The sequence below is a fragment of the Salvelinus fontinalis genome, unplaced genomic scaffold (assembly GCF_029448725.1).
Source record: "Salvelinus fontinalis isolate EN_2023a unplaced genomic scaffold, ASM2944872v1 scaffold_0239, whole genome shotgun sequence".
Taxonomy (NCBI): Eukaryota; Metazoa; Chordata; class Actinopteri; order Salmoniformes; family Salmonidae; genus Salvelinus; species Salvelinus fontinalis.
Window position 1 is genome coordinate 90,001 of NW_026600448.1, and position 24,419 is coordinate 114,419.

The following is a 24,419-nucleotide window of genomic DNA, read 5'->3' on the forward strand; positions in this document are numbered from 1 at the left end:
GGAGGGAGAGAGAGAGGAGGGAGAGAGAGAGGAGGGGGGAGGGAGGAGGAGGGAGGGAGGGAGAGAGAGGAGGGAGAGAGAGAGGAGGGGGGAGGGAGGAGGAGGGAGGGAGGGAGAGAGAGGAGGGAGAGAGTGGGAGGGATGTGGGAGAGAGGGGATGGGAGAGAGAGAGAGAGGGGGGAGGGAGAATGTTAAGGACAACAGGAACATCAGCACAGTAGATCACCTGCTGGGTGTTGATGAACGGTGGCGACTCAACCCATCAGGAAGTGAACGGTGGCGACTCAACCCATCAGGAAGTGAACGGTGGCGACTCAACCCATCAGGAAGTGAACGGTGGCGATTCAACCCATCAGGAAGTGAACGGTGGCGACTCAACCCATCAGGAAGTGAACGGTGGCGATTCAACCCATCGAAGTGAACGGTGGCGACTCAACCCATCAGGAAGTGAACGGTGGCGATTCAACCCATCAGGAAGTGAACGGTGGCGACTCAACCCATCAGGAAGTGAACGGTGGCGACTCAACACATCAGGAAGTGAACGGTGGCGACTCAACACATCAGGAAGTGAACGGTGGCGACCCAACCCATCAGGAAGTGAACGGTGGCGACTCAACCCATCAGGAAGTGAACGGTGGCGACTCAACCCATCAGGAAGTGAACGGTGGCGACTCAACCCATCAGGAAGTGAACGGTGGCGACTCAACCCATCAGGAAGTGAACGGTGGCGACTCAACCCATCAGGAAGTGAACGGTGGCGACTCAACCCATCAGGAAGTGAACGGTGGCGACTCAACACATCAGGAAGTGAACGGTGGCGATTCAACCCATCAGGAAGTGAACGGTGGCGACTCAACCCATCAGGAAGTGAACGGTGGCGACTCAACCCATCAGGAAGTGAACGGTGGCGACTCAACCCATCAGGAAGTGAACGGTGGCGACTCAACCCATCAGGAAGTGAACGGTGGCGACTCAACCCATCAGGAAGTGAACGGTGGCGATTCAACCCATCAGGAAGTGAACGGTGGCGACTCAACCCATCAGGAAGTGAACGGTGGCGATTCAACACATCAGGAAGTGAACGGTGGCGACTCAACCCATCAGGAAGTGAACGGTGGCGATTCAACCCATCAGGAAGTGAACGGTGGCGACTCAACCCATCAGGAAGTGAACGGTGGCGATTCAACCCATCAGGACGTGAACGGTGGCGACTCAACATATCAGGAAGTGAACGGTGGTTATTCAACATGTAGAATCATCAGGAAGTGAACAGGAAATGACAGTTGATGTTCTGAGGAAGCAGAGACACCTGCTGCTGTGAACCATTGGTCGGCACGGTCTGTTTAGTCTCTTAGTGCTGGAGCAGCGAGTGAGTGAGTGAGTGAGTGAGTGAGTGAGAGTACGTACCATGTTTGCAGAAGCCTCTGTCATACCAGGGACAGTCTTTGATCTTAGACTCTGGGTCGATGTGGAGGAACGGACATTCCTTGTTACTGCACTCTCCTAAACACACAGACACACACACACACAGTTAGCCGATACAGATGGCGGTCACTGCAGTAGACAGTTAGCCGATACAGATGGGGCTGGAACGAGCTGCAACAAACACTGAAACTGGACAGTTTTATCTCAATTTCTTCATTCAAAGACTCAATCATGGACACTCATACTGACAGTTGTGGCTGCTTTGCGTGATGTATTGTTGTCTCTACCTTCATGCCCTTTGTGCTGTTGACTGGGCCCAATAATGTTTGTACCATGTTTTGTGCTGCTTCCATGTTGTGTTGCTACCATGCTATGTTGTCATGTGTTGCTGCCTTGCTATGTTGTCGTCTTAGGTCTCTCTTTATGTAGTGTTGTCTCTCTTGTTGTGATATGTGTTTTGTCCTATATTTATATTGTATTTGTTTATTTTTAATCCCAGGCCCCCGTCCTCGCAGGAGGCCGTTTGCCTTTTGGTAGGCCATCATCGTAAAATAAGAAATAGTTCTTAACTGACTTGCCTCGTTAAATAAAAGGTTAAATAAAACCCCAGCCACATACCGAACTTGGAGTAGAAGTAACACTCGGGCATCTTGGTCATGTCGTACTCGTGTAGAAACTCACACTGGTCTCCCTTCTTACAGAGTCCTCTGAGCCAGTGTTTACACACCACCGTCTTCTCCCCACTGATGTGACGGAACGGACACATACCACCTGCAGCAACACACACACTGATCACTTTTTACACACAGTTCATATCAACACACACACACTGGGTCAGTTCCTATCCACACACACACACTGGGTCAGTTCCTATCCACACACACACTGGGTCAGTTCCTATCCACACACACACTGGGTCAGTTCCTATCCACATACACACACACACACACACACACTGGGTCAGTTCCTATCCACACACTGGGTCAGTTCCTATCCACACACTGGGTCAGTTCCTATCCACACACTGGGTCAGTTCCTATCCACACACACACACAGGGTCAGTTCCTATCCACACACACACACACTGATCACTTTTTACACACAGTTCATATCAACACACACACTGGGTCAGTTCCTATCCACACACACACACTGGGTCAGTTTTTTATACACACACACTGGGTCAGTTCCTATCCCCCCCCACACACACACACAAACAGGGACAGTTCATATCCACACACACACACACACGGTCAGTCTAATATACACACACACTGGTCAATTCATTAAACACACCCACACGTAGAGGAGGCTGTAGCAGTCACATACAGAGAACTCATCACCGGTAACACTCTCACCTTTGAGACATGCTGCTCTCATGAAGAACTCACACACAGCAGCCCCGGACTCTGCAGACACAGGGCAGGAAGTTACAATACAAAACTATACATAATCCTAACACACTGCAGCCTCGAACTCTGCACAGACACAGGGCAGGAAGTTACAATACAAAACTATACATAATCCTAACACACTGCAGCCCCGGACTCTGCACAGACACAGGGCAGGAAGTTACAATACAAAACTATACATAATCCTAACACACTGCAGCCCCGGACTCTGCAGACACAGGGCAGGAAGTTACAATACAAAACTATACATAATCCTAACACACTGCAGCCCCGGACTCTGCAGACACAGGGCAGGAAGTTACAATACAAAACTATACATAATCCTAACACACTGCAGCCCCGGACTCTGCAGACACAGGGCAGGAAGTTACAATACAAAACTATACATAATCCTAACACACTGCAGCCCCGGACTCTGCACAGACACAGGGCAGGAAGTTACAATACAAAACTATACATAATCCTAACACACTGCTGCCTCAAACTCTGCAAAAAACACCTAACTATAAAAATCAGTTAAGAAGTTAGCTAGCTAAACTAGCTAGCTTAGCTACCATGCTAAAACTACAACAGTACCTAGCTAACGTTAGCTAACTGGCTAACTTAGTAAGTAGCGACTACTTACTGTCCATCCCGGGGAAGGGGAGAGGCTGAGCCCCCAGCTGCTGCTCCACAGCTATCTCTAGATCAAACTTGATGTGGTCCACGGTGGCTATCAGGTCCTGCATGATGGCAGGTCTCACTACGCTCCGACCAGACAGAAACAAGCTAACCTAGCTTAGCCTAGCTAGCAGTCTAACGGCAGTTGGCAATCAGCTAACCTGTGAAATCTCGCTTAAGTAGCTGATATATCAACCATAAAAGGCGTGGGCGCTAGATTGCTTTGGCTAGCTAATTGTATATATTTGAATGTGTAGAAATCAACAGTGGAAAAGTTGGATTAACTAAAACAAGTCCCGTTTGTCTTGTTGATCTTCCATCTTGTTTCTCTTGCCTCCAGAAGGCGGGCGGGTTGAACTCCAACCTTTGACCTGGGGGAGGTTTAAAAGGCCGAGTAATCGATCTATGAGAGAGTCTGGATGTGAACTTGCCACAAGATGCCGACCCTACAATTACGCTTGTTTACACAGAGCTGCACTGGGGTCAGAATGTAGTCATGGTTACATTAAGACACCATTGAGCTAGTGAGATATGGGCTGGAAAAGGGTAACTCAATGGGATATGCCACCATACTCCAAATGTTACCATAATTCACACTGCTCGTTTTCCAGGGAAAACTGCCATTTTTATACTCATGCTAATTAGCAGTAGCCACCGCAGCCATTTTGAAATGGCAGTGTCAGCCAATCAGCTCTTTTGTTGTTCAACATAAACATGTCATTTCATAATGGCTGCTGTGAATACTGCTAGCTAGCATGAGGATGAAAAGGGCAGTTTTTTTTGGGGGGGGGGGGGGGGGGGAGGTAGCAGTATTTCAATCTTCTTGATGGAGCAGTGTGGATAAAGATAACATTTGACCCTGTTGGTCATCTATGAACATTTGAACATCTTGGCCATGTTCTGTTATAATCCCCACCCGGCACAGCCAGAAGAGGACTGGCCACCCCTCATAGCCTGGTTCCTCTCTAGGTTTCTTCCTAGGTTCTGGCCTTTCTAGGGAGTTTTTCCTAGCCACCGTGCTTCTACACCTGCATTGCTTGCTGTTTGGGGTTTTAGGCTGGGTTTCTGTACAGCACTTTGAGATATCAGCTGATGTAAGAAGGGCTTTATAAATACATTTCATTGATTGATTTGGAGTGAAGTGGTATATCCCATCCCTGTATTGAGGTTAGTTTTTCCACCCATATCTCACGCTGGCAACACGTAAAACATCAATAGGCTGGACTCTCTTACAATTAAAAGCTTTTTAATGTTATTTGACTATTTTACCCACAAGCCAGCCAGTCCTTCATCACTCAGCAGAAAAGGAAAGCTCAACATACTGCTGTATCTGTTAACCAGCCTAGTTCCGGGGTGCGTATGATTTACACTCTGGGGTAGCCCGTTTCACCCAGGAAGGGAACTTCTGTTTTACTTCATAAAAAATGTAGGAAAGTTCCTATTGTCAGGGTTGATAACTTTAGTGAGTGTATGTCAGAGAACACATGATGAAATGGGCACAGACAACCGCACAAAGGGCAATAAGGTAGAGACAACAATACATCACGCAAAGCAGCCACAACTGTCAAATCAAATCAAATCAAATCAAATTTATTAGTCACATACACATGGTTAGCAGATGTTAATGCGAGTGTAGCGAAATGCTTGTGCTTCTAGTTCCGACAATGCAGTAATAACAACAAGTAATCTAACCTAACAATTCCGCAACTACTACCTTATACACGCAAGTGTAAAGGGATAAAGAATATGTACATAAAGATATATGAATGAGTGATGGTACAGACGGCATAGGCAAGGTGCAGTAGATGGTATAGAGTACGGTATATACCTATGAGATGAGTACTGTAGGGTATGTAAACATAAAGTGGCATAGTTTAAAGTGGCTAGTGGTCCATGTATTACATAAGATGGCAAGATGCAGTAGATGATATAGAGTACAGTATATACATATACATAAGAGATGTGTAATGTAGGGTATGTAAACATTATATTAGGTGGCATTGTTTAAAGTGGCTGGTGGTACATTTTTACATAATTTCCATCAATTCCCATTTTTAAGGTGGCTGGAGCTGAGTCAGTTTGTTGGCAGCGGCCGCATTTACAGTGTCCACGATTGAGTCTTTGAATGAAGAGATGGAGATAAAACTGTCCAGTTTGAGTGTTTAAATGTTCTTTATCAAGTAAAATCACTACCCACTCTCTCAGGTATGTGTAACCGATGTGAAATGGCTAGCTAGTTAGCGGTGGTGCGCGCTAATAGCGCTTCAATCGGTGACGTCACTCGCTTTGAGACCTTGAAGTAGTGGTTCCCCACGGCTTTTGTGGAGAGATGGGTAACGATGCTTCGTGGGTGACTGTTGTTGATGTGTGCAGAGGGTCCCTGGTTCGCGCCTGGGTCAGTATCTGGTGTGACCACCATTTGCCTCATGCAGCGCGACACATCTCCTTCACATAGAGTTGATCAGGCTGTTGATTGGGGCCTGGGGGAATGTTATCCAACTCCTCTTCAATGGCTGTGGGAAGTTGCTGGATATTGGTGGGAACTGGAACATGCTGTCGATCAAGAGCATCCAAACACTTTTTTCCCCCCGAGTTCCCAGTTGTTTTGAATGAACTGAAGTCGGAGTTTCCCGAGTTCCCAGTTGCTTTGAACGCACTGAAGTCGGAGTTTCCCGAGTTCCCAGTTGCTTTGAACGCACTGAAGTCGGAGTTTCCCGGTTTCCCAGTTGTTTTGAACGCACTGAAGTCGGAGTTTCCCGAGTTCCCAGTTGTTTTGAACGCACTGAAGTCGGAGTTTCCCGAGTTCCCAGTTGTTTTGAACGCACTGAAGTCGGAGTTTCCCGAGTTCCCAGTTGTTTTGAACGCACTGAAGTCGGAGTTTCCCGACATCCCAGTTGTTTTGAACACACTGAAGTCAGAGTTACCCGAGTTCCCAGTTGTTTTGAACACACTGAAGTCGGAGTTTCCCGAGTTCCCAGTTGTTTTGAACGCACTGAAGTCGGAGTTTCCCGAGATCCCAGTTGTTTTGAACGCACTGAAGTCAGAGTTTCCCGAGTTCCCAGTTGTCTTGAACGCAGCAAAAGCCCCAATTGAATGAAATAGAATTGAGTGACGTACATATCGTGCGGGGATCGAGCTGAAGCTGAAAGACCCCTCTATGTTGTGACGTCAATAAGAAGCGACGGTGAGCAGGCCTACGAAATCAACACATAAAAATAGGACAGTGGGAAAAGTGTTTATTGTTTTTGGTTAAATAAATCCGTTTGATTAAACGCAATGCCGAAAGTGAAGAGGAGCAGGAAACCACCTCCCGATGGCTGGGAGTTGATTGAACCGACCTTGGACGAACTAGATCAAAAGATGAGAGAAGGTAATTTTAGTTTGGTAATAATGTTAGCCACCGAAGCTAGCTAAGCCCGCTACTCCGACCGTACCAAACGAGGCTCCGCTAACATCATGTCTACACAATGTTGACATTTGTTTGGGATATTCAACCAGTCAACTAGTACTCATTTGGCTAGCTATATTACCAAGCTGTTGTATGAATCTGACTTGGATCCTTCCTGTTTTATTGTATGACGAGCTGTGACAGCCAGATGCCTACCGCTGTCTGCCGTTAAGTTATTTACTTTTGTCTGTATGTTCGTTTTTTCGTATTGTGTGTTATTGTTCAGATACCTCGACAATCATAACCAAAATGTTGACGTTAGATAGGTAGCTTCTAAGTTAACTACACTGAATAAAAATATAAACGCAACATGCAACAAATTCAATAATGTTACCGAGTTCATATAATGAATCTGAAATTAATTAATTAGGCCCTAATCTATGGATTTCACATCACTGAGATACAGATATGCATCTGTTGGTCACAGATGCCTTAAAAAAAGAAAGGTAGGGGTGTGGATCAGAAAACCAGTCAGTATCTGGTGTGACCACCATTTTTCTCACGCAGTGTGACACATCTCCTTCACATAGAGTTGATCAGGCTGTTGATTGTGGCCTGTGGAATGTTTTCCCACTCCTCTTCAATGGCTGAGCGAAGTTGCTGGATATTGGCGGGAACTGGAACACGCTGTCGTACACGTCGATCCAGAGCATCCCTAACATGCTCAGTGGGTGACATGTCTGGTGAGTATGCAGGCCATGGAAGAACTGGGACATTTTCAGCTTCCAGGAGTTGTGTACAGATCCTTGCGACACGGGGTCGTACATTATCATGCTGAAACATGAGGTGATGGCGGCGGATGAATGGCACCACAATGGGCCTCAGGATCTCATCACGGTATCTCTGCATTCAAATTGCCATCGATAAAATGCAATTGTGTTCGTTGTCCGTATCTTATTCCTGCCCATACCATAACCCCACCGCCACCATGGGGCACTCTGTTCACAACGTTGACATCAGCAAACCGCTCGCCCACACGACACCATACACGCTGTCTGCCATCTGCCCGGTAGATTTGAAACCAGGATTAATCTGTGAAGAGCACACTTATCCAGCGTGCCAGTGGCCATTAAAGGTGAGCATTTTCCCACTGAAGTCGGTTACGAAGTCGAACTGCAGTCAGGTCGGGACCCTGGTGAGGACAACGAGCACACAGATTACCTTCCCTGAGACGATTTCTGGCCGTTTGTGTAAAAATTCTGTAGCTGTGCAAACCTACGGTTTCGCCAAGTCTCCGGGTGGCTGGTCACAGACAATCCCGCATGTGAAGAAGCCGGATGTGGAGGACCAGTGCTGGTGTGAAGCTGGTTGGACATCCTGCCAAATTCTCTAAAATGACGGAGGTGGCTTATGGTAGAGGAATGAACATTCAATTCTCTAGCAACAACTCTGGTGACATTCCTGCAGTCAGCATGCCAATTGCACACTCCCTCAACTTGAGACATCTGTGGCATTGAGTTGTGACAAAACTGCACATTTTAGTGGCCTTTTATTGTCCCCAGCACAAGGTGCACCTGTGTTTAATCAACTTCTTCATATGCCACACCTGTCAGGTGGATGGATTATCTTGGCAAAGGAGAAATGCTCACTAACAGGGATGTAGACAAATGTGTGCTCAAAATTAGAGAGAAATACGTTTTTAGTGTATGGAAACATGGGACCAACACTTTACATGTTGCGTTTTTATATTGTTACTCAGTATAGTTAATTTAGCTAGGCTAATCAACCAGCTAAACTATTAGCCACTTAGCTACAATATAAAGTTGATGTACGAATGGGAATCTTGGATAGTTCCTGTTTTCTACTGATGACGAGCTGTGATTGTCTCCTTCCAGCCGAGACGGAGCCTCACGAGGGAAAGAGGAAGGTGGAGTCCCTGTGGCCGATATTCAGACTGCACCACCAGAGGAGCAGATATATCTTCGACTTGTTCTACAAGAGGAAGGCCATCAGCAGAGGTAGATCTTACTGTTACATAAGCGGAAGGCCATCAGCAGAGGTAGATGTTACATAAGAGGAAGGCCATCGGCAGAGGTAGATGTTACATAAGAGGAAGACCATCAGCAGAGGTAGATGTTACATAAGAGGAAGGCCATCAGCAGAGGTAGATGTTACATAAGAGGAAGGCCATCGGCAGAGGTAGATGTTACATAAGAGGAAGGCCATCAGCAGAGGTAGATGTTACATAAGAGGAAGGCCATCAGCAGAGGTAGATGTTACGTAAGAGGAAGGCCATCGGCAGAGGTAGATGTTACGTAAGAGGAAGGCCATCGGCAGAGGTAGATGTTACATAAGAGGAAGGCCATCGGCAGAGGTAGATGTTACGTAAGAGGAAGGCCATCGGCAGAGGTAGATGTTACGTAAGAGGAAGGCCATCGGCAGAGGTAGATGTTACATAAGAGGAAGGCCATCAGCAGAGGTAGATGTTACGTAAGAGGAAGGCCATCAGCAGAGGTAGATGTTACATAAGAGGAAGACCATCAGCAGAGGTAGATGGTACATAAGAGGAAGGCCATCCGCAGAGGTAGATGTTACGTAAGAGGAAGGCCATCAGCAGAGGTAATGTTACTGTTACATAAGAGGAAGGCCATCAGCAGAGGTAGATGTTACATAAGAGGAAGACCATCAGCAGAGGTAGATGGTACATAAGAGGAAGGCCATCGGCAGAGGTAGATGTTACATAAGAGGAAGGCCATCAGCAGAGGTAGATGTTACATAAGAGGAAGGCCATCAGCAGAGGTAGATGTTACATAAGAGGAAGGCCATCGGCAGAGGTAGATGTTACGTAAGAGGAAGGCCGTCGGCAGAGGTAGATGTTACTGTTACATAAGAGGAAGACCATCAGCAGAGGTAGATGTTACATAAGAGGAAGGCCATCAGCAGAGGTAGATGTTACATAAGAGGAAGGCCATCGGCAGAGGTAGATGTTACATAAGAGGAAGGCCATCGGCAGAGGTAGATGTTACATAAGAGGAAGGCCATCGGCAGAGGTAGATGTTACGTAAGAGGAAGGCCATCGGCAGAGGTAGATGTTACGTAAGAGGAAGGCCATCTGCAGAGGTAGATGTTACATAAGAGGAAGACCATCAGCAGAGGTAGATGTTACATAAGAGGAAGGCCATCGGCAGAGGTAGATGTTACGTAAGAGGAAGGCCATCAGCAGAGGTAGATGTTACGTAAGAGGAAGGCCATCGGCAGAGGTAGATGTTACGTAAGAGGAAGGCCATCGGCAGAGGTAGATGTTACGTAAGAGGAAGGCCATCGGCAGAGGTAGATGTTACATAAGAGGAAGGCCATCAGCAGAGGTAGATGTTACATAAGAGGAAGGCCATCGGCAGAGGTAGATGTTACATAAGAGGAAGGCCATCGGCAGAGGTAGATGTTACGTAAGACGAAGGCCATCGGCAGAGGTAGATGTTACGTAAGAGGAAGGCCATCAGCAGAGGTAGATGTTACATTAGAGGAAGGCCATCAGCAGAGGTAGATGGTACATAAGAGGAAGGCCATCGGCAGAGGTAGATGTTACATAAGACGAAGGCCATCAGCAGAGGTAGATGTTACATAAGAGGAAGACCATCAGCAGAGGTAGATGTTACATAAGAGGAAGGCCATCGGCAGAGGTAGATGTTACATAAGAGGAAGGCCATCGGCAGAGGTAGATGTTACGTAAGAGGAAGGCCATCAGAAGAGGTAGATGTTACATAAGAGGAAGACCATCAGCAGAGGTAGATGTTACATAAGAGGAAGGCCATCAGCAGAGGTAGATGTTACGTAAGAGGAAGGCCATCGGCAGAGGTAGATGTTACGTAAGAGGAAGGCCATCGGCAGAGGTAGATGTTACGTAAGAGGAAGGCCATCAGCAGAGGTAGATGTTACGTAAGAGGAAGACCATCAGCAGAGGTAGATGTTACATAAGAGGAAGGCCATCGGCAGAGGTAGATGTTACATAAGAGGAAGGCCATCAGAGGTAGATGGTACATAAGAGGAAGGCCATCAGCAGAGGTAGATGTTACAAAAGAGGAAGGCCATCAGCAGAGGTAGATGTTACGTAAGAGGAAGGCCATCGGCAGAGGTAGATGTTACGTAAGAGGAAGGCCATCCGCAGAGGTAGATGTTACATAAGAGGAAGACCATCAGCAGAGGTAGATGGTACATAAGAGGAAGGCCATCCGCAGAGGTAGATGTTACGTAAGAGGAAGGCCATCAGCAGAGGTAGATGTTACTGTTACATAAGAGGAAGGCCATCAGCAGAGGTAGATGTTACATAAGAGGAAGGCCATCGGCAGAGGTAGATGGTACATAAGAGGAAGGCCATCGGCAGAGGTAGATGTTACATAAGAGGAAGGCCATCGGCAGAGGTAGATGTTACATAAGAGGAAGGCCATCGGCAGAGGTAGATGTTACGTAAGAGGAAGGCCATCGGCAGAGGTAGATGTTACGTAAGAGGAAGGCCATCCGCAGAGGTAGATGTTACATAAGAGGAAGACCATCAGCAGAGGTAGATGGTACATAAGAGGAAGGCCATCCGCAGAGGTAGATGTTACGTAAGAGGAAGGCCATCAGCAGAGGTAGATGTTACTGTTACATAAGAGGAAGGCCATCAGCAGAGGTAGATGTTACATAAGAGGAAGGCCATCGGCAGAGGTAGATGGTACATAAGAGGAAGGCCATCGGCAGAGGTAGATGTTACATAAGAGGAAGGCCATCAGCAGAGGTAGATGTTACATAAGAGGAAGGCCATCGGCAGAGGTAGATGTTACATAAGAGGAAGGCCATCAGCAGAGGTAGATGTTACGTAAGAGGAAGGCCATCGGCAGAGGTAGATGTTACATTAGAGGAAGACCATCAGCAGAGGTAGATGTTACGTAAGAGGAAGACCATCGGCAGAGGTAGATGGTACATAAGAGGAAGGCCATCAGCAGAGGTAGATGTTACGTAAGAGGAAGGCCATCGGCAGAGGTAGATGGTACATAAGAGGAAGGCCATCAGCAGAGGTAGATGTTACATAAGAGGAAGGCCATCAGCAGAGGTAGATGTTACATAAGAGGAAGGCCATCTGCAGAGGTAGATGTTACATAAGAGGAAGGCCATCGGCAGAGGTAGATGTTACATAAGAGGAAGGCCATCGGCAGAGGTAGATGGTACATAAGAGGAAGGCCATCAGCAGAGGTAGATGTTACGTAAGAGGAAGGCCATGAGCAGAGGTAGATGTTACATAAGAGGAAGACCATCAGCAGAGGTAGATGTTACATAAGAGGAAGGCCATCAGCAGAGGTAGATGTTACATAAGAGGAAGGCCATCAGCAGAGGTAGATGTTACGTAAGAGGAAGGCCATCAGCAGAGGTAGATGGTACATAAGAGGAAGGCCATCAGCAGAGGTAGATGTTACGTAAGAGGAAGGCCGTCGGCAGAGGTAGATGTTACATAAGAGGAAGACCATCAGCAGAGGTAGATGTTACATAAGAGGAAGGCCATCGGCAGAGGTAGATGTTACATAAGAGGAAGACCATCAGCAGAGGTAGATGTTACGTAAGAGGAAGGCCATCAGCAGAGGTAGATGTTACATTAGAGGAAGGCCATCAGCAGAGGTAGATGTTACATAAGAGGAAGGCCATCGGCAGAGGTAGATGTTACATAAGAGGAAGGCCATCGGCAGAGGTAGATGTTACGTAAGAGGAAGGCCATCAGCAGAGGTAGATGTTACGTAAGAGGAAGGCCATCAGCAGAGGTAGATGTTACGTAAGAGGAAGGCCATCGGCAGAGGTAGATGTTACATAAGAGGAAGGCCATCTGCAGAGGTAGATGTTACATAAGAGGAAGGCCATCGGCAGAGGTAGATGTTACATAAGAGGAAGGCCATCAGCAGAGGTAGATGTTACATAAGAGGAAGGCCATCGGCAGAGGTAGATGTTACGTAAGAGGAAGGCCATCTGCAGAGGTAGATGTTACATAAGAGGAAGACCATCAGCAGAGGTAGATGTTACATAAGAGGAAGGCCATCGGCAGAGGTAGATGTTACATAAGAGGAAGGCCATCTGCAGAGGTAGATGTTACATAAGAGGAAGGCCATCGGCAGAGGTAGATGTTACATAAGAGGAAGGCCATCAGCAGAGGTAGATGTTACATAAGAGGAAGGCCATCGGCAGGGGTAGATGTTACATAAGAGGAAGGCCATCGGCAGAGGTAGATGTTACGTAAGAGGAAGGCCATCGGCAGAGGTAGATGTTACGTAAGAGGAAGGCCATCTGCAGAGGTAGATGTTACATAAGAGGAAGACCATCAGCAGAGGTAGATGTTACATAAGAGGAAGGCCATCTGCAGAGGTAGATGTTACATAAGAGGAAGGCCATCGGCAGAGGTAGATGTTACGTAAGAGGAAGGCCATCTGCAGAGGTAGATGTTACATAAGAGGAAGACCATCAGCAGAGGTAGATGTTACGTAAGAGGAAGGCCATCGGCAGAGGTAGATGTTACGTAAGAGGAAGGCCATCGGCAGAGGTAGATGGTACATAAGAGGAAGGCCATCAGCAGAGGTAGATGTTACATAAGAGGAAGGCCATCGGCAGAGGTAGATGTTACGTAAGAGGAAGGCCATCAGCAGAGGTAGATGTTACATTAGAGGAAGGCCATCGGCAGAGGTAGATGTTACATAAGAGGAAGGCCATCAGCAGAGGTAGATGTTACGTAAGAGGAAGGCCATCGGCAGAGGTAGATGGTACATAAGAGGAAGGCCATCAGCAGAGGTAGATGTTACATAAGAGGAAGGCCATCGGCAGAGGTAGATGTTACATAAGAGGAAGGCCATCAGCAGAGGTAGATGTTACATAAGCGGAAGGCCATCAGCAGAGGTAGATGTTACATAAGAGGAAGGCCATCAGCAGAGGTAGATGTTACATAAGAGGAAGGCCATCAGCAGAGGTAGATGTTACATAAGAGGAAGGCCATCGGCAGAGGTAGATGTTACATAAGAGGAAGGCCATCGGCAGAGGTAGATGGTACATAAGAGGAAGGCCATCAGCAGAGGTAGATGTTACATAAGAGGAAGACCATCAGCAGAGGTAGATGGTACATAAGAGGAAGGCCATCAGCAGAGGTAGATGTTACATAAGAGGAAGACCATCAGCAGAGGTAGATGGTACATAAGAGGAAGGCCATCAGCAGAGGTAGATGTTACGTAAGAGGAAGGCCATCAGCAGAGGTAGATGTTACATAAGAGGAAGGCCATCGGCAGAGGTAGATGGTACATAAGAGGAAGGCCATCAGCAGAGGTAGATGTTACATAAGAGGAAGGCCATCAGCAGAGGTAGATGTTACATAAGAGGAAGGCCATCAGCAGAGGTAGATGGTACATAAGAGGAAGGCCATCAGCAGAGGTAGATGGTACATAAGAGGAAGGCCATCACGGGCTACCGTGGTAACCTCCAGGACAGGGTTAATGTTAGGGTTGACATATTTTAGGGTTGGGTTTCGGTATAATGCTATTTCTATCTCTGTCTGTCTGTCTGTCTGTCTGTGTGTGTGTGTGTGTGTGTGTGTGTGTGTGTGTGTGTGTGTGTGTGTGTGTGTGTGTGTGTGTGTGTGTGTGTGTGTGTGTGTGTGTGTGTGTGTGTGTGTGTGTGTGTGTGTGTGTGTGTGTATAGAGCTGTACGACTACTGTATAAAGGAGAGTTATGCTGATAAGAACCTGATCGCTAAGTGGAAGAAGCAGGGGTACGAGAACCTGTGCTGTCTTCGCTGCATCCAGACACGAGACACCAACTTTGGAACCAACTGCATCTGTCGAGTCCCCAAGAGCAAACTGGAGGCCGTGAGTACTATAGTACTACTACACTATAATACTATATCAATACACTGTACATCTGTCGAGTCCCCAAGAGCAAACTGGAGGCCGTGAGTACTATAGTACTACTACACTATAATACTATATCAATACACTGTACATCTGTCGAGTCCCCAAGAGCAAACTGGAGGCCGTGAGTACTATAGTACTACTACACTATAATACTATATCAATACACTGTACATCTGTCGAGTCCCCAAGAGCAAACTGGAGGCCGTGAGTACTGTAGTACTACTACACTATAATACTATATCAATACACTGTACATCTGTCGAGTCCCCAAGAGCAAACTGGAGGCCGTGAGTACTATAGTACTACTACACTATAATACTATATCAATACACTGTACATCTGTCGAGTCCCCAAGAGCAAACTGGAGGCCGTGAGTACTATAGTACTACTACACTATAATACTATATCAATACACTGTACATCTGTCGAGTCCCCAAGAGCAAACTGGAGGCCGTGAGTACTATAGTACTACTACACTATAATACTATATCAATACACTGTACATCTGTCGAGTCCCCAAGAGCAAACTGGAGGCCGTGAGTACTATAGTACTACTACACTATAATACTATATCAATACACTGTACATCTGTAGAGTCCCCAAGAGCAAACTGGAGGCCGTGAGTACTGTAGTACTACTACACTATAATACTATATCAATACACTGTACATCTGTAGAGTCCCCAAGAGCAAACTGGAGGCCGTGAGTACTATAGTACTACTACACTATAATACTATATCAATACACTGTACATCTGTCGAGTCCCCAAGAGCAAACTGGAGGCCGTGAGTACTATAGTACTACTACACTATAATACTATATCAATACACTGTACATCTGTCGAGTCCCCAAGAGCAAACTGGAGGCCGTGAGTACTATAGTACTACTACACTATAATACTATATCAATACACTGTACATCTGTAGAGTCCCCAAGAGCAAACTGGAGGCCGTGAGTACTATAGTACTACTACACTATAATACTATATCAATACACTGCATCTGTGGAGTCCCCAAGAGCAAACTGGAGGCCGTGAGTACTATAGTACTACTACAATACTACTACACTGTAATACTATATCAATACACTGTACATCTGTGGAGTCCCCAAGAGCAAACTGGAGGCCGTGAGTACTATAGTACTACTACAATACTACTACACCACTATACCATATCAATACACTGTACATCTGTGGAGTCCCCAAGAGCAAACTGGAGGCCGTGAGTACTATAATACTACTACACTATAGTACTACTACACTATAGTACTACTACACTATAATACTACTACACTATAGTACTACTACACTATAATACTATATCAATACACTGTACATCTGTAGAGTCCCCAAGAGCAAACTGGAGGCCGTGAGTACTACACTATAATACTACTACACTGTGGCACTACTACACTGTAATACTACTACACTGTAATACTACTACACTGTAATACTACTACACTGTAATACTACTGCACTATAATACTACTGCACTATAAAACTACTACACTGTGGTACTACTACACTATAATACTACTGCACTATAATACTACTACAGCACTATACCATATCAATACACTGTGGTACTACTACACTATAATACTACTACACTGTGGCACTACTACAATATAGTACCACTACAATATAGTACAACTACACTATAATACTACTGCACTATAATACTACCACACTACAACACATCCCTACTGCACTATAATACTACTACAATATAATACTACTACACAATAATACTGCTACGCTATAATACTGCTGCACTATAATACTGCTACACTATAATACTGCTGCACTATAATACTACTACACTATAATATAATACTACTGCACTATAATACTACTACACTATAATATAATACTACTGCACTATAATACTACTACACTATAATATAATACTACTGCACTATAATACTGCTACACTATAATACTACACTATAATACTACTGGACTATAATACACCTACGCTATAATACTACAACACATCACTACTACACTATAATATAATACTACTGCACTATAATACTACTGCACTATAATATAATACTACTGCACTATAATACTACAACACATCACTACTACACTATAATATAATACTACTGCACTATAATACTACTACACTATAATATAATACTACTGCACTATAATACTACAACACATCACTACTACACTATAATATAATACTACTGCACTATAATACTACTACACTATAATATAATACTACTGCACTATAATACTACTGCACTATAATATAATACTACTGCACTATAATACTACAACACATCACTACTACACTATAATATAATACTACTGCACTATAATACTACTACACTATAATATAATACTACTGCACTATAATACTACTACACTATAATATAATACTACTGCACTATAATACTGCTACACTATAATACTACACTATAATACTACTGGACTATAATACACCTACGCTATAATACTACTGCACTATAATATAATACTACTGCACTATAATACTACAACACATCACTACTACACTATAATATAATACTACTACACTATAATATGATACTACTGCACTATAATATAATACTACTGCACTATAATACTACAACACATCACTACTACACTATAATATAATACTACTGCACTATAATACTACTACACTATAATATAATACTACTGCACTATAATACTACAACACATCACTACTACACTAGAATATAATACTACTGCACTATAATACTACAACACATCACTACTACACTATAATATAATACTACTGCACTATAATACTACAACACATCACTACTACACTATGATATAATACTACTACACTATAATAGAATACTACTGCACTATAATACTACAACACATCACTACTACACTATAATATAATACTACTGCACTATAATATAATACTACTGCACTATAATACTACAACACTATAATACTACAACACATCACTACTACACTATAATCGTACAACACAATACTAATACTCTCTGTCTCTCTCTCTGTGTGTCTCTGTCTCTGTGTCTCTCTCTCTGTCTCTCTCTGTCTCTCTCTCTGTCTCTCTCTCTCTCTGTCTCTGTCTCTGTCTCTCTCTCTCTCTCTCTCTCTCTGTCTCTCTCTGTCTCTCTCTCTGTCTCTCTCTCTCTCTGTCTCTCTGTCTCTCTCTCTCTGTCTCTCTGTCTCTCTCTGTCTCTCTCTCTGTCTCTCTCTCTCTCTGTCTCTCTGTCTCTCTCTCTCTGTCTGTCTCTCTCTGTCTCTGTCTCTGTCTCTCTCTGTCTCTCTCTGTCTCTCTACAGGGCAGGATAATAGAGTGTACCCACTGTGGCTGCCGGGGCTGCTCCGGCTGACTCGTCAGGATCGCCTGGCTGTTCTACTCTGGATCGTCTAGTCAGGTCTGGATCGCCTGGCTGTTTTGCTGTGGATCGTCTAGTGTGGCCTGGCTGTTCTTCTCTGGATCGTCAGTTATTTTCTACGGGACATCAGGGCTCATCTACTCCACCTGTGTGCTTTATGACCCTGGAGCGCCTAATCTCAAATACACACCTAGCCCCCTAGTCTCTCGCCCCCTAGTCTCTCGCCCCCTAGTCTCTCGCCCCCTAGTCTCTCGCCCCCTAGTCTCTCGCCCCCTAGTCTCTCGCCCCCTAGTCTCTCGCCCCCTAGTCTCTCGCCCCCTAGTCTCTCGCCCCCTAGTCTCTCGCCCCCTAGTCTCTCGCCCCCTAGTCTCTCGCCCCCTAGTCTCTCGCCCCCTACTCTCTGCCCCCTACTCCCTACTCTCTGCCCCCTACTCCCTACTCTCTAGCCCCCTACGCTCTGCCCCCTACTCTCTAGCCCCTACTCTCTAGCCCCCTACTCTCTGCTCCCTACTCCCTAGCCCCCTACTCTCTGCCCCCTACTCCCTACTCTCTAGCCCCTACTCTCTAGCCCCTACTCTCTAGCCCCCTACTCTCTGCTCCCTACTCCCTAGCCCCCTACTCTCTGCCCCCTACTCCCTACTCTCTAGCCCCCTACTCTCTGCCCCCTACTCCCTACTCTCTAGCCCCTACTCCCCGTATAGGGGTGTCTTTGTGATTGGGCAGGGTTATTGTTATCATTCCAGCTGTTTAGGACACGCGGTGGTCATTATTAAGTGCTATTGTACCTCATTTACAATGAAGAGGTCTGTGGGAGAGGGAAGGGTGGGAGCTTTTTAAGCTGTTGAACATGTCATTGCTTTCAACCTGATGATTCTAGTTTAATTTGTACCTTTTTTTTTTTATAATTTCAATTAAAACTCTTGTTTTAAATAATGCCGTCTGTGTGTGTATGTCACGGGTGGGATCTGAACCAGGGTCTCCCATTGGAGAAACCAAACATCTTGACCGTTAAGATCTGAACCAGGGTCTCCCATTGGAGAAACCAAACATCTTGACCGTTAAGATCTGAACCAGGGTCTCCCATTGGAGAAACCAAACATCTTGACCGTTAAGATCTGAACCAGGGTCTCCCATTGGAGAAACCAAACATCTTGACCGTTAAGATCTGAACCAGGGTCTCCCATTGGAGAAACCAAACATCTTGACCGTTAAGATCTGAACCAGGGTCTCCCATTGGAGAAACCAAACATCTTGACCGTTAAGATCTGAACCAGGGTCTCCCATTGGAGAAACCAAACATCTTGACCGTTAAGATCTGAACCAGGGTCTCCCATTGGAGAAACCAAACATCTTGACCGTTAAGATCTGAACCAGGGTCTCCCATTGGAGAAACCAAACATCTTGACCGTTAAGATCTGAACCAGGGTCTCCCATTGGAGAAACCAAACATCTTGACCGTTAAGATCTGAACCAGGGTCTCCCATTGGAGAAACCAAACATCTTGACCGTTAAGATCTGAACCAGGGTCTCCCATTGGAGAAACCAAACATCTTGACCGTTAAGATCTGAACCAGGGTCTCCCATTGGAGAAACCAAACATCTTGACCGTTAAGATCTGAACCAGGGTCTCCCATTGGAGAAACAAAACATCTTGACCGTTAAGATCTGAACCAGGGTCTCCCATTGGAGAAACCAAACATCTTGACCGTTAAGACCTGAACCAGGGTCTCCCATTGGAGAAACCAAACATCTTGACCGTTAAGATCTGAACCAGGGTCTCCCATTGGAGAAACCAAACATCTTGACCGTTAAGATCTGAACCAGGGTCTCCCATTGGAGAAACCAAACATCTTGACCGTTAAGATCTGAACCAGGGTCTCCCATTGGAGAAACCAAACATCTTGACCGTTAAGACCAAGAGGTTGTCTTGATCTAATGGTCTCTGGATGAGTGATGACTGACCCTCTAGTCTGGATTAATCTAGAACATTAGGTTCCACCTTGACATCTCTGCTCTGTTTACCTCAATACATTAATACTAGAACACTGGGTTCCACCTTGACATCTCTGATCTGTTTACCTCAATACATTAATACTAGAACACTGGGTTCCACCTTGACATCTCTGATCTGTTTACCTCAATACATTAATGCTAGAACACTGGGTTCCACCTTGACATCTCTGCTCTGTTTACCTCAATACATTAATACTAGAACACTGGGTTCCACCTTGACATCTCTGATCTGTTTACCTCAATACATTAATGCTAGAACACTGGGTTCCACCTTGACATCTCTGATCTGTTTACCTCAATACATTAATGCTAGAACACTGGGTTCCACCTTGACATCTCTGATCTGTTTACCTCAATACATTAATACTAGAACACTGGGTTCCACCTTGACATCTCTGATCTGTTTACCTCAATACATTAATGCTAGAACACTGGGTTCCACCTTGACATCTCTGATCTGTTTACCTCAATACATGAATACTAGAACACTGGGTTCCACCTTGACATCTGATCTGTTTACCTCAATACATTAATACTAGAACACTGGGTTCCACCTTGACATCTCTGATCTGTTTACCTCAATACATTAATGCTAGAACATTAGGTTCCACCTTGACATCTCTGATCTGTTTACCTCAATACATTAATACTAGAACACTGGGTTCCACCTTGACATCTCTGATCTGTTTACCTCAATACATTAATACTAGAACACTGGGGTTCCACCTTGACATCTCTGATCTGTTTACCTCAATACATTAATGCTAGAACATTAGGTTCCACCTTGACATCTCTGATCTGTTTACCTCAATACATTAATACTAGAACACTGGGTTCCACATTGACATCTCTGATCTGTTTACCTCAATACATTAATACTATAACACTGGGTTCCACCTTGACATCTCTGATCTGTTTACCTCAATACATTAATACTAGAACACTGGGTTCTACCTTGACATCTCTGATCTGTTTACCTCAATACATTAATACTAGAACACTGGGGTTCCACCTTGACATCTCTGATCTGTTTACCTCAATACATTAATGCTAGAACATTAGGTTCCACCTTGACATCTCTGATCTGTTTACCTCAATACATTAATACTAGAACACTGGGTTCCACATTGACATCTCTGATCTGTTTACCTCAATACATTAATACTAGAACACTGGGTTCCACCTTGACATCTCTGATCTGTTTACCTCAATACATTAATACTAGAACACTGGGTTCCACCTTGACATCTCTGATCTGTTTACCTCAATACATTAATACTAGAACACTGGGTTCCACCTTGACATCTCTGATCTGTTTACCTCAATACATTAATACTAGAACACTGGGTTCCACCTTGACATCTCTGATCTGTTTACCTCAATACATTAATACTAGAACACTGGGTTCCACCTTGACATCTCTGATCTGTTTACCTCAATACATTAATGCTAGAACATTAGGTTCCACCTTGACATCTCTGATCTGTTTACCTCAATACATTAATACTAGAACACTGGGTTCCACCTTGACATCTCTGATCTGTTTACCTCAATACATTAATACTAGAACACTGGGGTTCCACCTTGACATCTCTGATCTGTTTACCTCAATACATTAATGCTAGAACATTAGGTTCCACCTTGACATCTCTGATCTGTTTACCTCAATACATTAATACTAGAACACTGGGTTCCACATTGACATCTCTGATCTGTTTACCTCAATACATTAATACTAGAACACTGGGTTCCACCTTGACATCTCTGATCTGTTTACCTCAATACATGAATACTAGAACACTGGGTTCCACCTTGACATCTCTGATCTGTTTACCTCAATACATTAATACTAGAACACTGGGTTCCACCTTGACATCTCTGATCTGTTTACCTCAATACATTAATACTAGAACACTGGGTTCCACCTTGACATCTCTGACCTGTTTACCTCAATACATTAATACTAGAACACTGGGTTCCACCTTGACATCTCTGCTCTGTTTACCTCAATGCATTAATACTAGAACACTGGGTTCCACCTTGACATCTCTGACCTGTTTACCTCAATACATTAATACAAGAACACTGGGTTCCACCTTGACATCTCTGACCTGTTTACGTCAATACATTAATACTAGAACACTGGGTTCCACCTTGACATCTCTGACCTGTTAACCTCAATACATTAATACTAGAACACTGGGTTCCACCTTGACATCTCTGATTTGTTTACCTCAATACATTAATACTAGAACACTGGGTTCCACCTTGACATCTCTGACCTGTTTACCTTAATACATTAATACTAGAACACTGGGTTCCACCTTGACATCTCTGATCTGTTTACCTCAATACATTAATACTAGAACACTGGGTTCCACCTTGACATCTCTGATCTGTTTACCTCAATACATTAATACTAGAACACTGGGTTCCACCTTGACATCTCTGATCTGTTTACCTCAATACATTAATACTAGAACACTGGGTTCCACCTTGACATCTCTGATCTGTTTACCTCAATACATTAATGCTAGAACACTGGGTTCCACCTTGACATCTCTGCTCTGTTTACCTCAATACATTAATACTAGAACACTGGGTTCCACCTTGACATCTCTGATCTGTTTACCTCAATACATTAATGCTAGAACACTGGGTTCCACCTTGACATCTCTGATCTGTTTACCTCAATACATTAATACTAGAACACTGGGTTCCACCTTGACATCTCTGCTCTGTTTACCTCAATACATTAATACTAGAACACTGGGTTCCACCTTGACATCTATGATCTGTTTACCTCAATACATTAATGCTAGAACACTGGGTTCCACCTTGACATCTCTGATCTGTTTACCTCAATACATTAATACTAGAACACTGGGTTCCACCTTGACATCTCTGATCTGTTTACCTCAATACATTAATACTAGAACACTGGGTTCCACCTTGACATCTCTGATCTGTTTACCTCAATACATTAATGCTAGAACACTGGGTTCCACCTTGACATCTCTGATCTGTTTACCTCAATACATTAATGCTAGAACACTGGGTTCCACCTTGACATCTCTGATCTGTTTACCTCAATACATGAATACTAGAACACTGGGTTCCACCTTGACATCTGATCTGTTTACCTCAATACATTAATACTAGAACACTGGGTTCCACCTTGACATCTCTGATCTGTTTACCTCAATACATTAATGCTAGAACATTAGGTTCCACCTTGACATCTCTGATCTGTTTACCTCAATACATTAATACTATAACACTGGGTTCCACCTTGACATCTCTGATCTGTTTACCTCAATACATTAATACTAGAACACTGGGTTCCACCTTGACATCTCTGATCTGTTTACCTCAATACATTAATACTAGAACACTGGGGTTCCACCTTGACATCTCTGATCTGTTTACCTCAATACATTAATGCTAGAACATTAGGTTCCACCTTGACATCTCTGATCTGTTTACCTCAATACATTAATACTAGAACACTGGGTTCCACATTGACATCTCTGATCTGTTTACCTCAATACATTAATACTAGAACACTGGGTTCCACCTTGACATCTCTGATCTGTTTACCTCAATACATTAATACTAGAACACTGGGTTCCACCTTGACATCTCTGATCTGTTTACCTCAATACATTAATACTAGAACACTGGGTTCCACCTTGACATCTCTGATCTGTTTACCTCAATACATTAATACTAGAACACTGGGTTCCACCTTGACATCTCTGATCTGTTTACCTCAATACATGAATACTAGAACACTGGGTTCCACCTTGACATCTGATCTGTTTACCTCAATACATTAATACTAGAACACTGGGTTCCACCTTGACATCTCTGATCTGTTTACCTCAATACATTAATACTAGAACACTGGGTTCCACCTTGACATCTCTGATCTGTTTACCTCAATACATTAATGCTAGAACATTAGGTTCCACCTTGACATCTCTGATCTGTTTACCTCAATACATTAATACTAGAACACTGGGTTCCACCTTGACATCTCTGATCTGTTTACCTCAATACATTAATACTAGAACACTGGGGTTCCACCTTGACATCTCTGATCTGTTTACCTCAATACATTAATGCTAGAACATTAGGTTCCACCTTGACATCTCTGATCTGTTTACCTCAATACATTAATACTAGAACACTGGATTCCACATTGACATCTCTGATCTGTTTACCTCAATACATTAATACTAGAACACT

General features: G+C 44.4%; 2 protein-coding genes across 2 annotated transcripts in view; one reads left to right on the forward strand and one right to left on the reverse strand.

Annotated features, from left to right (window-relative positions):
- Window positions 1-3,963, reverse strand: part of LOC129844839 (cleavage and polyadenylation specificity factor subunit 4-like) — an 8,017-nt gene extending 4,054 nt beyond the window's left edge. Inside the window, exons 1-4 of the mRNA XM_055912991.1 lie at window positions 3,463-3,963; window positions 2,784-2,834; window positions 2,044-2,196; window positions 1,408-1,503 (exon numbers count right to left, since the gene is read on the reverse strand). Coding sequence (XP_055768966.1) covers window positions 1,408-1,503; window positions 2,044-2,196; window positions 2,784-2,834; window positions 3,463-3,565 — 403 coding nt within the window. The 5' untranslated portion in view covers window positions 3,566-3,963. The remainder of the gene's footprint in view (window positions 1-1,407; window positions 1,504-2,043; window positions 2,197-2,783; window positions 2,835-3,462) is intronic.
- Window positions 3,964-6,660: 2,697 nt separating this feature from the next.
- LOC129844838 (protein BUD31 homolog) lies at window positions 6,661-18,316 on the forward strand. Its single transcript, XM_055912989.1, has 4 exons — window positions 6,661-6,867; window positions 8,781-8,903; window positions 14,587-14,753; window positions 18,099-18,316. Exons 1-4 carry the CDS (start codon window positions 6,774-6,776, stop codon window positions 18,147-18,149), a joined length of 435 nt encoding a protein of 144 aa, XP_055768964.1. The 5' UTR covers window positions 6,661-6,773; the 3' UTR covers window positions 18,150-18,316.
- Window positions 18,317-24,419: the final 6,103 nt, after the last annotated feature.